A 14,723-nucleotide genomic window follows, 5' to 3' on the forward strand; every position below is an offset into this window, starting at 1 on the left:
CGATTCCTATTTAGCGGCAACATCAATATGCACACCAACAGCTGTCACATACCCACTCATAAGGAGAGAGAGAGAGAGAGAGAGAGAGAGAGAGAGAGAGAGAGAGAGAGAGAGAGAGAGAGAGAGAGAGAGAGAGAGAGAGAGAGAGAGAGAGAGAGAGAGAGAGCAGGCTGAACCCATTCATGGAGATTAGCAAGTGAAGATATGGCAGCTGCTGTCGGCGCTGACGGCCGGTTCACCAATATGCTGTGGCTGCGACGTCAACGTACCACCAACAAATAAGCTTGGGCACATAACACATGTAAAAAGTGTAGACAGCCTCTCTGATTTTTTTGAAACTAAGGGAACTGGTGGTTTACCAGAAGTTACCCTCACTTATGGCCTTCCAGATTCTTGAAGTGTCAAAGATTCGTTACAACTGCTTGTAGCATTGCCTCTCGGATTGCCGTATAAAAACCAACGAAATCCAGCTCTAGCCGCTGGCTGTCGCACAGGGCCTTACTTTAGGCTGTTCGTAGTAGTGACAACAGGTAATCGCGGCTGAGAGTATTGATGCCTGGGACTCGGGAAAACCTTTTTGAATTAGTTACCGACCAAGAAAGTGCAGCTTGTATTAGAATGGAGAAATCATGTATCAATCATGATGAATTAAAACCATGCGAACGTGACACTTTTATTTCCTTTTATTCGTCGTCATTTCAGGGTGAAATCCCCGGAAGGGTTGTCGCAGTTGCAGAGTGGCATGTTGGCGTCGACTCAGATAAGTCCGGGCTTGTCTGAACGAGTATTACCGTGTAGGTAATGATAGAACCAGCCATCTGGAAAAAAAAAAACATCGTTAACAGTATCGTCAGTAAGCATCTACTTACGCTTCAGCGGTACTACTTAATAAATCGACGCCACAAACGTATAAATTACACAAGAAAAGCAACCTTCGTGTATATACAAAAAGGCTACAAGATTATGTCAAGGCTTATAAGAAAAAAAAACGATTTCCCTTAATTCCTGTTGAAGGTCCACTGTAGGAAAGTGGGGAAAATATGATGAGCGGTTTCTTCGGGCCATAGCGTTTGAAGCAGGTGTATCAGAAAGCGTGCTTAGTATTTATTTATTGACAAAATATGCCCTAACATGGTACGTGATTTTAACGGGTGCGAGTATTTCGCTAACGTCATAGACATGCGCTGCACATTCTGTGGCGTAAGGTTACGTCAGAAATACCATGTATTCATATGGCATATGGCCTTCCTACAAACTACAGCTTCTTTTTCGTATGTAACCCATGTCTTTATGCGTAGATCCTCCACCGTATTTCTGATTTCTATCACGTTTGTAGCTACACAAGACTACAAGGAAGTGTTGCTACCTCGCTAAAGTACAAGTGCAAGTAGAGCTTCGTTGATTTCGCCGCATGTGTGACGTGGGCTAAGTATAAATCACAGAAGTGCTACAAATGAAAATGTATTTTTTAAGATCAGTCCGCGCATGCGCCAGCGACACGGATCTGTCTATTAAGTCACCCTACAGAGGGGCGCAAGGTCACTACCTCAGGGACTCTGTGTTCCAAATGCTTCTGTTATGGCAAAGGGGGGAACGGGGTGGATGATAGAAGTCTTTAACTGTGACACAAAACGAAAGCACACGCGGAAGTGAGGCCATTAGTGTAAGTGATGGCACAAAGTCAGTCATTAGAAAGAATTTCCCTGAAGTGACGTCACAGAAAGCGCTGACGTTGCTTCCTGCAACATAATAACTCAGTACCCCGTGCAGTGTGGAGAAGCATTAGTAGATGATTAGCTAGTCGATCATGTGGTAGAACATTTAAGATAGCATAAAAGAATTACCATTTAGTGAACCTCTAACGAAATCGCGTTGCTCAACACGCTTGCATAAATTTGTGTGCCTAGTTGCTTTTGTCATTGATTTTTCTAGAACGCCTCAACTTAGAATAGTATATTATAACTTAAGAGTTACAAATGACAGGGCAATTGCGACAAGAAATAAAAAGTAGTGGTAAATCATAAAATTAAAAATTTCCCTTTATATTTGTCTGATCAAAAACGCGCCGTAGAAATCTGCTTTACATAATTGCGCCGACAATTTCTCACACAAGCCACGGGCCCTAATAGTCCACTATGATGCATTTATTTTAATCAATTATGCGCTACTTCAAACAGGCTTTGTCGTCCCTCTAAATGTTGTTATTGGCGTAGCCATAGCGTCCCGAAAGATGCCACATACCACCGGTTTTGTCCTTTCCACTTCTAAGGGTGACAACTGCAATTCCCAGACCCCTGAACAAGCGCAAAGCGTTCGAAGCAAAAAAAGTCCATCTGCCCTTATTACAATGGGCAAGCTCTGCTCGAATAGCTGAAAGAGCGAGATGGGGGAAAACTAGTTTTTTTTAGTGTTAGTCAGTAGTTGTCTTTTTTTTGCCTTGTCAATCTACCGTTTGCCAACCAGGAATAAACATCCCAAGCCTTAACCCTTTTACACCATTTACTACTTTGGGGGAGGGGGGGGGGGGGGGCGGTGGAGTGCATTCAGCGGGCATTTTCAGATAATGAATGAGAGCCTACCATTGTCCCTGAAGAAGAAAGTGTATGACAGCTGCATCTTACCGGTACTCACCTACGGGGCAGAAACTTGGAGGCTCACTAAGAGGGTTCAACTTTAATTGAAAATGACTGAGCGAGCAATGGAATGTAAGATGATAGGTGTAACATTAAGTGGCAATAAGAGAGTGGAGTGGGTCAGGCAACAAACGCGTGTTAAGGACATATTGGTAGAAATTAAGCAGAAGAAATGGACGTGGGCAGGGCATGTAATGCGAAGGGAAAATAACCGCTGGTCATTAAGGGTAACAGAGTGGATCCCTAGAGAAGGCAAGCGTTGCAGGGGGTGGCAGAAAGTTAGATGGGCAGATGAGGTCAAGAAGTTTCCGGGGATAAATTAGTCGCAGTTAGCACAGGACCGGTGTAATTGGAGATTAATGGGTGAGGCCTTTGCCCTGCAGTGGGCGTAGATAGGCTGGTGATGATGACTAATTTTTGAGGTTTTACGTCCTCCCGAAATTTAGAAAAAAACGGAGAACTTCGGCGTTCATTAAATCGCTGCAAGAAATCCCATTTAAAAAATAGTGCGTGCCACGGCACGCCATGTAGTACAAATGCTCGTAAGTTATATTGCAGCTAGTGCGCACAATCGCGTTAGGGGGCACAATCATGATATTTCATTGTTAGTGTTTCGTGAAATTCTGAAGCACCGAATCCTTACTGTGAGAGCGAGATAAGTCGCTTGCGATTGGGGCTATTAGCATGTGGTTTTTTGTGGGCTCGTAATTTCTAGTGATAAACCATGATCTTCGCCCCATACATTTTTTGATGACTAATATTTTTCGGGAGAAACCAGCTGGCACAACAGCCATCCTACTTGCACAAATGGCGCATGACATATCAGAATAGACAAAATGATTTCGTCAATATCTGGAAGTCAGGCTACTATAAAGAACTCACCGAAACAAGTAGAGGCAAGTTGACTTTGAAGAAGCCGCTTCCATTGAGGCTGATGTCATCCGAGTTTATTGTGTTATGCAAATACTGAACCTGAGAAGAAAGCATGCTTTGGAGCATTTTTAAATAAATAAAATGCAGTAAGTTTACTAATAATAGTAGTAAGCCTACCCAGAGTAAAGGTAGCCTTTGTAATAAAAGTGAAAACATGTGAAATGTGGTGGGTTTACGTGTTTTTAAAATACCGAGCATATCCCCTAGTGTTTCTGCTTCTCTACTTGATTCTTCCTAGTTATTTTCCACTGATACCTACTAGTTATCGTTAGATAGTATTTATTTGAGCCTTGTTTTTCAATGCTGAGACAGTGGTTTAAAGATTTATAAGTTCAATAAAAATTGTGAAGTGAATGTTGTGATTACAATTTCGTCCCTTTGACTGCAGAGGAAAAATGTGTTCCTGAACTTGTATAATTTTATTGGGGAGAGTTTTTCAGGAAAACTCTCCTGCTAAGTGACATAGCGAAAGTTTGTAAATTTTGAAAAATTTCGCCGCGATTTCGAAAATATTTTAAGAATTTAAGGATGGTGGGTTGAGGGCCATTGCTTTAAGCTGGTCTGGCGCTCTTTGGAACGATTGTTGGGTATAACAAAATTAGCGTAAAGCCAGCACGCAGATATAAGCGATGAAGCTTTGAAGTGGTGCTGTTATTGTGTTAAGCTGTTAAGTTAATGGTCCGGCTAAAAACAAAATTGCTGCTAGAACTTTTGGTAAACATGTGTATTCTTAGGTCTACGGGTGGTTTTATGATATCGAAATTGTTTTCTGGTCCTAAGTGTTGTGCTGATTTGCCGTGAGAGGGAAAATGGTTGTCCGAGTAGGCAAAAATACGATGGCAGTTATTGAGATCAGAGTATAGGTTCAAGATTTCAATCGTTTGGTGGTATGTTTAATATATCTCAGTTCAGAGGACCATACACACTGGTCTACTTTAGATGCTTTGGAGTGCAATCTGTAATTGCACTGCTGGCTGCAGCAGAGAATTTCTTACTTGATGGCTATAAGCAGCTGTACTGTCCATAGTGGGTGTCTTCCGGCAGGAATCTTTGATTGCTTGGTACTGTAACATGGTCAGGAAAAAAAGCGCGTGACACAGCACTGCATTCTTGAGCGTGTGAAATACTAGGTACAAAGATTGAGGCGCTAGTTTTAATGCACCAAAAACGTTTGTTAGCTTGGGTTCTTATATGTTCAGGAATAGCGAAATAGCCTCGTAGAAGTTGGCTTGCTATGATGGGTAAAGGAGAGTTGTCACGATGTAATTTAAAATAGTTTTCTTCAAAGCATGCCAACAACGTTAAGCATTGTTGTGGAGTGTCTTGCAGGCCAGTTTTAAAAATATAATTCCGTAACGTCTGCGTGCCCGACCGGTATCCCAAAATACGAGACTAGAAGAAACACTGTCGTTGCTATAGGGCACCGAAGACTTCATAAGATGCTTTATGTATATAATAACGTTTCGTCATACTCTGTCTCCAAGCTAGCCTGATGGGGGTGGCACAAAAACACAAAAAAGTGAAATATTTCTACTCACAGAGTTGCACAGTGACTGGCTCACTCTTGCGAGTTCCAAGAACTGGTAGAACGTGAAGGCAGAGTAGCCCATGGCAATCCAAAGCTCCGTTCTTACGAGTCCTTCAGTAATAATAGTGTAAAGTGAAATGCACGTCACCAGCAGAAGGCCTACGCTTGACACCACCACCGACTTCTGCCAAATGGAGTTGATGGCGTTCTTCAAGTCTAGGACGGTGCATAGGTGCAGTCGCACGGTTTGCACTTTCTTTGCAGCCTCCATCTCGCAGCCGGTGACCTTATGACCCACGCACTCGTCTATCGTCTTCTTCAGGAAGGCGATGTAACCTTCTATCACCTGGGCTGATGTTCTAAGTTTGATAAAGTTGACGCTGTCGTACGTGTAAAATAGAATGCCCGCAAAAAAGCCGCAGACCCTGTTCACGATGTCCCTATCTCCGAGTAGTCCGTCCTCGTCGACTTTTTGCTCTTGATGGAACAGCGCCACAGTGTAGCTTGTGAAATAGACTGCAAATATTGCAACGCCTCGTATGTCGGCCCAGAAATAACGCTTCTGGCCGCAGCAGGTGCACGTAGGAACGCCGCTTTCTTTCTCGAATGTGTCCGCCTTCTCTAAAAACTCGATCATCTTTTTGCAGCCTACGATCATGGAGACGAAGTTTCCGCTCGCCTTTATGAGGATGACTACATGAAGAAGAACAAGCAGGGACTTGGTGAAGAATCGGTTAGTGTCGCTGAGCTCGATGGCGTGCCGAGTTACAACGTCTGTCTCGAACCACAGAAAAAAAGTGAAGCAGGCTGCCGCGTACAGAGTGTACCAGTGTAACCACACTACCTTGGGTGACCTGAAAGTCAAAACGGGACACTGGGGTAAGCAAGAGGAGATAACAACATCTACAGGACACAAATCACCTAGCACTTATTACTTACAATGTTACATACTGTTTTGATTAAATACGTTTCAGCTCTTTTATTCAGAGAGTTTGGAAACCCATATGATTTGTAAACCCAATGCACCATAATGACAGGCGTTTTCGGGCTGTACCTGATATTTCCAATTGGTCTGATTTCTTTAGAGAACTGTACTACACTTGGTTTGCACTGGGGTGCTAGTTTTCAACGTGTTTTGTAAGTGTATTACACTTGTTCTGTAATTCTTATCGTCATCCTGGATATGCCGCTCTGTGTGTAAGGGGGCCAGGGTCCTTTAAGCTTTCTCATCAGCTTTTCTCCTAGGGTTCTTCCAACATGGTTGTAGAATAAACTCAATTCAATTTAATTCAATTGAATTTAAAATTCCTGTTTTGCTAAGGCTTGGTACACTTGTAAAGATCATGGCTAGAATGTCCGCAGATGTTAACGTAGTCGCTTTTTACATTCTTAACCATCGAACAGATAAACGGAGTTCCGAAACTCATCAATCTGTCCTTGAAAATAAGATGGCCTCGTATTATCCGCGCTGCAGTATCTACAATAGTAATACTGTACTCTTTGCGCGTAGATTTCAGTGTAAGTAGATGTGGGCGTGTAAATGCAGATAGGCGCCCCCTTGCACGTTCAAGAACAACAGCGCAGGTGTCGTAAAAACGGGAAATCAGACTAACTTTACTGATGTATTAGATGGGCCCATTGAGAAGTAAAACTAATACAGAAACAATGCTGATCTCGTATAACTTCAAGTTACGCAAGTGCCTTTAAAAATGTAGCACAGTCGTGTTTAAGAAAATACGGAGTAAAAACATTCTAATAACACCTGGTGTTAGGCATAAACTAAAATGGGAGTCCAATATTGTGCCTGGAAAATTTAATAGACGCCAAAGAGTGCGGATTGCTCAAGAACAAGTTACCTGTAGTTGCCTAAATGTGGCCGCAAACTTCATGGGTTGGCATAATTAGCCGTATTTTGCGCCTAAGGCTGTGTTCAGACTAACGACGTAACAGCCATATCGTGCGGTACGGGCGTAAACAAACGGCGTTTTACGCTTTTCGGTTGGCTAAGACTTCAAGTAACGTCATCATTTAAAGGTATTACGACAGTTGCGACAACAGTCTGAATCTGGCCTAAGGTATACAGATTATGTTTTGCACATCACGCGGTTTTGATTCTCCTTGGAGTAAAATTAAACCCATTTTTGGCTGAAAGTAGATTTCAGTTATTTACCGCTTTTCCGAACACCGCCTAAAAGGTGAAAAGTCTTCTGTGATAAGATAATTGCCTTTAAAAGGTAAGGGGTTGCATCCTTCGTGACTTCAGACTTTTAAAAATAACTGTTACACCATATCGAATGATAATATTAGTCACTTAACAAATTTCAGTGGCTGAAGCTGAAGGCTTTGTTGTTAAACGTAAACACGTTTATCTCCATACTACTTATTATCCTCTAATTCATAGCCTATCACTAAACAACTTCAACAAACTTACTCAAAGCTCTATCAGCCTTACATAGTGCATCGGGAAGGCGTGCTTCTTGAGCCACTCTTTTTTTACAGTTACTCAAATATAGGACCGCTCCGCTGGTTTTAATTTCATATTTTTGACTTTAAATACCAGAAGATAGGATTTCAAACTTTGCGCGAAAGCAGCCATCGTCCGCATCATGGTCGCGCGCAATACTGAGACGGCAACACTGGTCACGGTCAGCTTTCTACTTACGTCACGTGATTTTATTCGCGTTGTATTTGAGACAAAATGGATACACTCTCACTAACAAGACTTGGGTGACTGTTAGGTTCTTCGATTGACTGGCACGTGGTTGAGTGGAACAAACGCCACATGCAAAACATCTGAAGTCTTTCGAACTGTCTTCTGTCACGTGCCTGTGGCTTTCACAGTATATTTTGGTGGCATAAAAAATACCGAACACAAAATTGACGATAAAATTGCAGAACAAGAATAAGAATATCAATGGCGACTGTGATTGTAGGATCATTTACACGCAATACTACTGACGTAGAGGTTTCTTGGTTTGCTGTAATGAAGTATACTTATCCAGACAGAAGGCTGCTTATTAGAAACTGGACAAGCCAGGAATTCAATACACATAGCCTAGTAGTCAATCAGGGAATTAAAGTAGTGTCGTTAGTCTTCAAATGTCATACTTCAGCACCCTTTGCATAATGCAAAGTTACCATTCAAAGCGTGGAAACCTCAGGAGATGGTCCCGCAATGATACAGCGGACTAAGCGTTCGTATGCACACGTCCCCTTCTATACCAAAGCTTCAAAATAAACGTGCTGCGGGCTACCATCTCCCCGTTACCCGCGTGTACGCTATAAAATCGTTGCCTGGAAACTGGTGGACCCATAAACAGACGGAGGTCGCTACACGGCTTAACGTTGCACAACACCACTAGCACTGTTGGGCAAATAAAATTGTCGTTCCTATGAAATTTGTAAAAGTGAGACAATGGCCTGAAAGGCTACATTGATGTGTTACAGGCAACTGAGTAACATTTTGATCCGTAGCCGGAAAGTTGGTTCAAATAGCAGGCGTCAATATCATTGCTTGAGGAAAACGAGCGCTACAAAACCAGGACAGAAGAAAACGAAGAACGACGAGACAGATGCGCTCTCTAGTATTCTCTAGTACAAAGCATATCTGTCTCGTCGTTATTCGTTTTTTCGGTCCTGGTTTTGTAACGCTCGTTTTCCCCAAGCAATGCACTAACTAGCCCAACAGCGTATTATACTGAAGTGTCTTGAGCATTGTTTATCAAATGCACTATTTTTTCTTATGTGATTCGTAACTACCTTGGAGGTTTGGCGAACATGTCCTTGATGAAAAGAGCACCGCAGATGCGTAATATTCGGGCTTGAAGGCAGAAGCTTCGCATCATGTTGCTGCGCTCGCTCGGCGTGTGTTTTTCGCATTCTTCTTGAAGGGGGGCCACATCCACGGTGAAAGGGCCGACCGGCGAACGCTTCGATGGCACCGAGAGTGTAGGGGAACCGTTCACTCCGGTGCTCATGCTCGGTCTTCTGTGGCTAGAATAAACGCCACAGGTGAACTCGGACCTAACCTTCAGGGTAGGCTCGAAGTTAAATGTTTAACAAAATCATGAAGTGAACTCCTGTTGTTCAAACATTGTTCATTATATGAGTACGTTCTACGTCCCAGTATAAAAGTGCCCTGGTGGACCGGTGCACCTTGATTCTTGGCTTCGGCTTACATAGGTTCTCACGTTACCTCTTTTGTTTTTTTAATACGGCTTTTAACATTGAACTAAACCAAATTGATAATACAAAGGACAACTGGAGTAGGCAGTTGCTTTGAAGCATTGTTACCTACCATGACTTAACCTAATATAAGTTATCAATGTTACCTTCAAAAACTCATACTTGGTATGCTGCTGCAGGCTCGTGCTCACTGGACTCAGTCTAAAGAGTTATTAGCAGGGTAGAACGAAGGATGTGTCGCCATCATATGTGCTAACTAAGGCGGAATAAAGAAGACGCCCTGTTTATTAGAAATAGAAGCCGTTAGCACAACGGGGATAAAATTATAACACCACCTGTTTATTTCAAATAGAGTATTTGTTAGTTTAAATGTTTCTTCTTTGCTTTACCTTGTTTCACTGTTTATGCAATAACTGAGAGTTCTCAAATGGTTCAGGGGACTTTCATGGATCGCAGAAGTGAACGAACAGCATTATTACTGTCTCGTCATCCGTAGAGTAGTTACAGCGCTCATGCTATTTGCTATAAAAATCATACCGCTGTAGTCATTCAATCTGAAGTTCCACATCAAGTACGACTGACGAGGAGTGCTTTATCAATGTATCTATTGCTAACCCAATCGGGAATTCGAGTCAATAAAGTGGATAGTACTGTTGCAATTTTGAGGTGCTTTCTACAAAAACCACACATTTGCATGAGTCTGTGCACCTAATATAGCAATGTGTTAAGAGTAAATTTATCACAACGGTTGACGAATCCATACCTCCGTCGGAATACCTACGCCCGAATCTACTGCTGAATAGGTGTTAAAGGCTTGATGTTGGCCCTATCACTGTTGATGACTCTGGAGAATGTCTGTCAAACACGTCGCGATTAGGGACATGAGGTTGCATGTCTTCACGAGATTTCTCGATGAAAATGGAAGACGTCGAATTTATGAGGGACCTCAGCAGTCGGAAGTGAGAGAAGTGGAGTCTTCAATTAAAAACGTTGGCTTATTAAACAGGACTATTTACTACATGCCAGCGCTTCCAGGGCAAAAGGACGCCCATTTGCTCAAATGTAAAAAGCTAGGCGTGAAATAGTTCATCTGTGTGCTCCCGTTAGAGCTACAATCCTACCAAGCTTAGTGCAAAATAACAAACGTTCTCGGCATACTTAGGGAACAATGAGTTAGCTAAATTGCAATTTCTTGCGGATGTTTATTTTCTTATTTTTTCGTTTCATTTATTTCACATTTTTTCTGTACACGAGGAGGCGGAAGGAAAAGCCACCTAACGGCTGCTTCACGAGGCCTTCACCCCTGAAACATGTGCAACATCAAGCACAGTATATACAACAGTATTTTGTTGTCAACCGCAGACAAAAGAATATGTTGTCAATTTTCAACAAAATAATGGATAGTTAGGCACAGCTATGCTAAATACAAACGTATGGAAAGGCATGCATGCTAAAATTCACATTATCCCGAAAAACGAATTTATATCCCGACGGATCAGTTTATGTATATCTGTGTCATTAATATCGACGCTTGGGATCACTTGAGTTGAGCTTAAAAGTCTTATTGTAAGTATAAAGCGAGTTATCGTTTTACTATGACTTGGATGACCTCTATTCCGCCAGCTACTTTCGCTGGGCGTGTCGGTACCTGCCGAGTTTTTACTTGATCTAGGATCCGATAACGCCGTATTACTAAGTCAAAAATGGCTGTGACCTTAACTCGCAGCGTGTAGTTATGGATTGTAGAACAACGCTCTCCCTTTGACCAGGAAATGACCGAGAACTTCGGATAACAAGTGTTGTACCAGAAGCCTTATACCCGATTGTACAAGCAGGCATAGCAAACTTAAATTTACAGTACCTGTTACTGGTCCACTTTTCAAAACTCTTCTCCGGTTGGTTGTTTTTCTCTTTCTGCACCCGTTACGCTTGAGCAGTAAAGCGGCAAGGAAGGGGTCGCTTCGTCAAAGGTCTGCTCCACTTACACGTATGGATGTCTCCCCAGGGATAAATTCCGTGGCTTCATCAACAAAGCCCGCATCGTGCTGCCGATCTAAGCGCCGCCCACCTCATCAAGGTGTTGTTGGTCCTTATTCAACGAAGTAGGGTTGCGTGACAAGCTCTCTGCTAGACACCGTCGTCCTCTCGTTAAAAGTGAGCGGACTGCACCATAAACCTTTCCCCATGCGGCCCACCGTCTATGGGAAGTGGGTGTTCCCCTTCTTTTTGGTATCTTCTGCGTGACGTGTTCGTTGCTCTTTGGCTTCTTTATGCCATTAGCACGCAAACGACATGGCATATGCTCACGCTTGGGTTATTAACGAACACCTAATGGCGCTACATTTACTGCCGCTGTTGACGGCCGTGTGGACGAGACTCGTCGTTGCTATGGTTACCAGGGCAAATCGGTCGTCATGCGGTTTGGACATTTTGCCTGTTTGATTTATGCACGACCTCCCGGCCAGGCAATTTCCTACCACGGTCAGTGTACTGCCTGTCTGGGGCTGGCATTAGGCGTGCGGAAATCGAACGCGTCGGCCTTAGTTTGAAGACAAACATATCTGATCCGATCCACTCATTGGTCGCACTCTTTTCTGCTGTGGGGCCAATGAAAGTCGTGCCCGTACGCTTTACCTGGGAAGCCCACTGGCGCACAAAGACATGCTCGGATGGTAATGTGGGGAATATAGTTTGTAGTTTGGTTCAGTGGACACGGTGATTAAATGGAAATGTCGGCGCAGAAAAATAAAAAAACCTTTTTTTACTCCGTGGATTTCTTACTTTTTCATGACGTGGAAACATAAGTGAGCTCCAATGAATCGACGCAGAATAATATATTCCGAAGAACTCTTAACACCCATGCCATCAGTCAGTAGGAATCATTAGTTTCCTGGCCAAGCATTGCGAATGCTCCCAGAAAAGATTCATTCCTCTGAAAATGTATCGCGAATCAGAGACGCAAACTTACATAAGTGTAGTGCGCTGAAGTTTGTGTACATTCTCTCAGCTAATAAAGTCGAAATTGAATGGTGTTTGTTTTTATCTCAAGGTGAACCAGTCGAAGCAGACGCAAGACATGGTAACCAATAGGTTGGTATTGATTAATTTATGTCTGATTTCATTTGAATAATATGAATAAGCCATGAGCCACGACCCCTTATTTGCACCAACTGCTACTAAGGCACATGCACCAAATCCAATATGCAGATAAAAACTTTGCTTAAGGACGCGAAGAAACTTTAGATGTGCTACCTGCGAAGAAAAGGTTCATGTTTAACATCTGTAAGCCTAGCTATCACGAGCGAAGAGTCTGTTTAGCTTGGTTTTGCGAACAGAACGCAAACAGTGTTTAATGAAAGTTGCGCTTTATTACAAGTCTGATGGCGTGTATCATCGTGTATCTCGAATGTTTATGAAGAGGGTCTTATGGTCCGTGAAGTACTTAGCAAAGACAGAAGCTTTGGTTACACACATTGAGGGATGAAGTTGGGCTGGCTCCACATACTCAGACGTACCAGCTGGCGCGCCATCAGTGGCGAGACTGAGTGACCAAGCGTCGGCGAAGCAGCCATTAAACCCTTGCCTAGTCACGTGGTGCTTCAGCGGCAAGGCTGCCAGCAAGCGCAGCTGCGACGCCTCTCTGAAGCAGATCACGTGGTGTAACGTCTTACCCGCCACACTTGCGCTCCGGTGGCTCAAGGTCATTGCGACGCTATGAATGACCTTGCGAGACATGGCGTAGTAAAGCGTTCGCTCTACAACGCGTCCTGTGCACAAATTCAAGCTGAGCGAAACAGTACATTGCCAAAAATTTCGATTGCTACGCAAAAATGAACATAGAATTGTACAGTCAGCAAGAGCGAGTAGTAGGCGTCTCTGTTGCTAGGCAACGCGCAGGCCCATTAACGCTTCGTTCGGGTCTCTCTTCTCGCTGCTAAGGGGACACGTCTGAAAACTGTGAAACCAGCGTTATTCTGCAGACTCACTATGTTTACCTTTACCTAAAGTAGCAAGCCCCACCGTTTGTAGGGTAACCTCTTCGGTCTTAAATTTCTCTCTATATCTCTCTGCGGGCTGACTGCGGTCTATTGACTAGCCATGTCGGCGCAGTCCCTGCAAGACTTGCGTTGAACTCCACGCTTGTAAGCTTTGTGTAGCAGAATATAACCTGTTTTCCAATCAACCACGGGCAAACTCGGTCTACCAAGAGTTGATCGTCAGGCAGATCGGCGTAATAAATGATTGATTGATAGATTGTAGGGTTTAACGCGCCGACGCAACGCAGGCGATGAGGTGCGCCGTAGTGGAGGGCTCCGGATTAATTTTGACCCCCTGGGGATGTTTAACGTGCGCCGAAATCTCGTACACGCGGGCGTCTATGCTTTTCGCCTCCATCAGAAAAACGGCCGCCACGACCGGGAATCGAACCCGCGACCTCGGGCTCAGCAGCGCAACGCCTTAGCCACTGAGCCACAGTGGCGTGTGTAATTAATGAACGGAGCAGCAGCGAAAAGGGTTACGTGATTATACCGCCATTGTAGAATAATGGGAAGTGGATAAGCGCGCTCATGAGTCTTGCTCTTGCCAAAGCTCCCAAGAGCATTGTTTAGCATTGCCACAGCATTGCTCAACCATGCTAGACTGGTAGCAGCTACAGGCCTTCAACGGCTCTTGAAATACCACCGCAATAACTGTGCGAATGTCTTTGCTAATTCACGTATTCGTGACCGCCTTCATGCAAACTATACCCTTAGTAAGTAAGAATTACTAAGGAGAGGCACTCTACTTTCGCGCTGCTCTGGACTTCACCATGTGAAACGACTTTGGTGGTGTGTGTTGCCTATGCGAAAAAATTTGTAACCAGCCCCAATCAGAGAACCAGTATGCGTAATAAGACAAAACACGTTGAACAGTGTGTTGTGCAAAAAGGGTTTATTTTCCAAAATATTTGAGGGCATGCAGCATGTATTGATGAGCGCGAGGATCCAAACGCATTACGTAGAGGTTGAAAGCAGTGCCTTTTATCTCTGAGAATTTTTCGCATATCCAACTAAACACCGAATTTACAGCCTTAAATTTTTATAGAGCGAGCGCAAAACTTTTAAACGCTTCGGGTACTAATTAATAATGATGATGATGGTGATGGCGATGACGTTATTGCCTTTGAGTGCTCATATTGATACTGCAACAGAAAATATGTAACGCAACGTCGCTTGGATTTCTCGCTGTGGCATTTCGATAAAAATTTCCGCATAACTACCACAGCTTTATTCTTACTATTTGTTACTATTTCATTTAACAGTTTGAAATTAGGTTTCGCTCAACCTTTTTAATGTATAGTGTATAGTGAAAGCTCAGGATCATCATCAAAAACACGACTAGGAGGTGCGGTTGCAACCAATCAGCATGGTAGAGTTCAGAGAAGCATCCTTCGCCAAGTCTTG

The 14,723-nt window shown here is 43.4% G+C and overlaps 1 protein-coding gene across 1 annotated transcript; it reads right to left on the reverse strand.

The window, feature by feature from the left end:
• Positions 1 to 602: 602 nt before the first annotated feature.
• Positions 603 to 9,083, reverse strand: LOC144141747 (uncharacterized). The gene is made up of 5 exons (XM_077673256.1): positions 8,854 to 9,083; positions 5,105 to 5,948; positions 4,562 to 4,630; positions 3,516 to 3,605; positions 603 to 818 (listed from the first exon to the last, which is right to left on the reverse strand). Exons 1-5 carry the CDS (start codon positions 9,069 to 9,071, stop codon positions 699 to 701), a joined length of 1,341 nt encoding a protein of 446 aa, XP_077529382.1. The 5' UTR covers positions 9,072 to 9,083; the 3' UTR covers positions 603 to 698.
• Between the last annotated feature and the right edge of the window lie 5,640 nt (positions 9,084 to 14,723).

The sequence above is a fragment of the Haemaphysalis longicornis genome, unplaced genomic scaffold (assembly GCF_048455015.1).
Source record: "Haemaphysalis longicornis isolate Haplotype H1 unplaced genomic scaffold, Haemaphysalis longicornis Haplotype H1 scaffold_6, whole genome shotgun sequence".
NCBI lineage: Eukaryota > Metazoa > Arthropoda > Arachnida > Ixodida > Ixodidae > Haemaphysalis > Haemaphysalis longicornis.

Coding starts and splice junctions, on each gene's coding strand:
- LOC144141747 (XM_077673256.1), bottom strand. CDS start 9,071: ATGAGCACCGGAGTGAACGGTTCCCCTACACTCTCGGTGCCATCGAAG. Junction 4,631..5,104: donor GCCAGTCACTGTGCAACTCT/GTGAGTAGAAAT, acceptor ACCATGTTACAG/TACCAAGCAATCAAAGATTC. Junction 819..3,515: donor ACTTGCCTCTACTTGTTTCG/GTGAGTTCTTTA, acceptor TTTTTTTTCCAG/ATGGCTGGTTCTATCATTAC.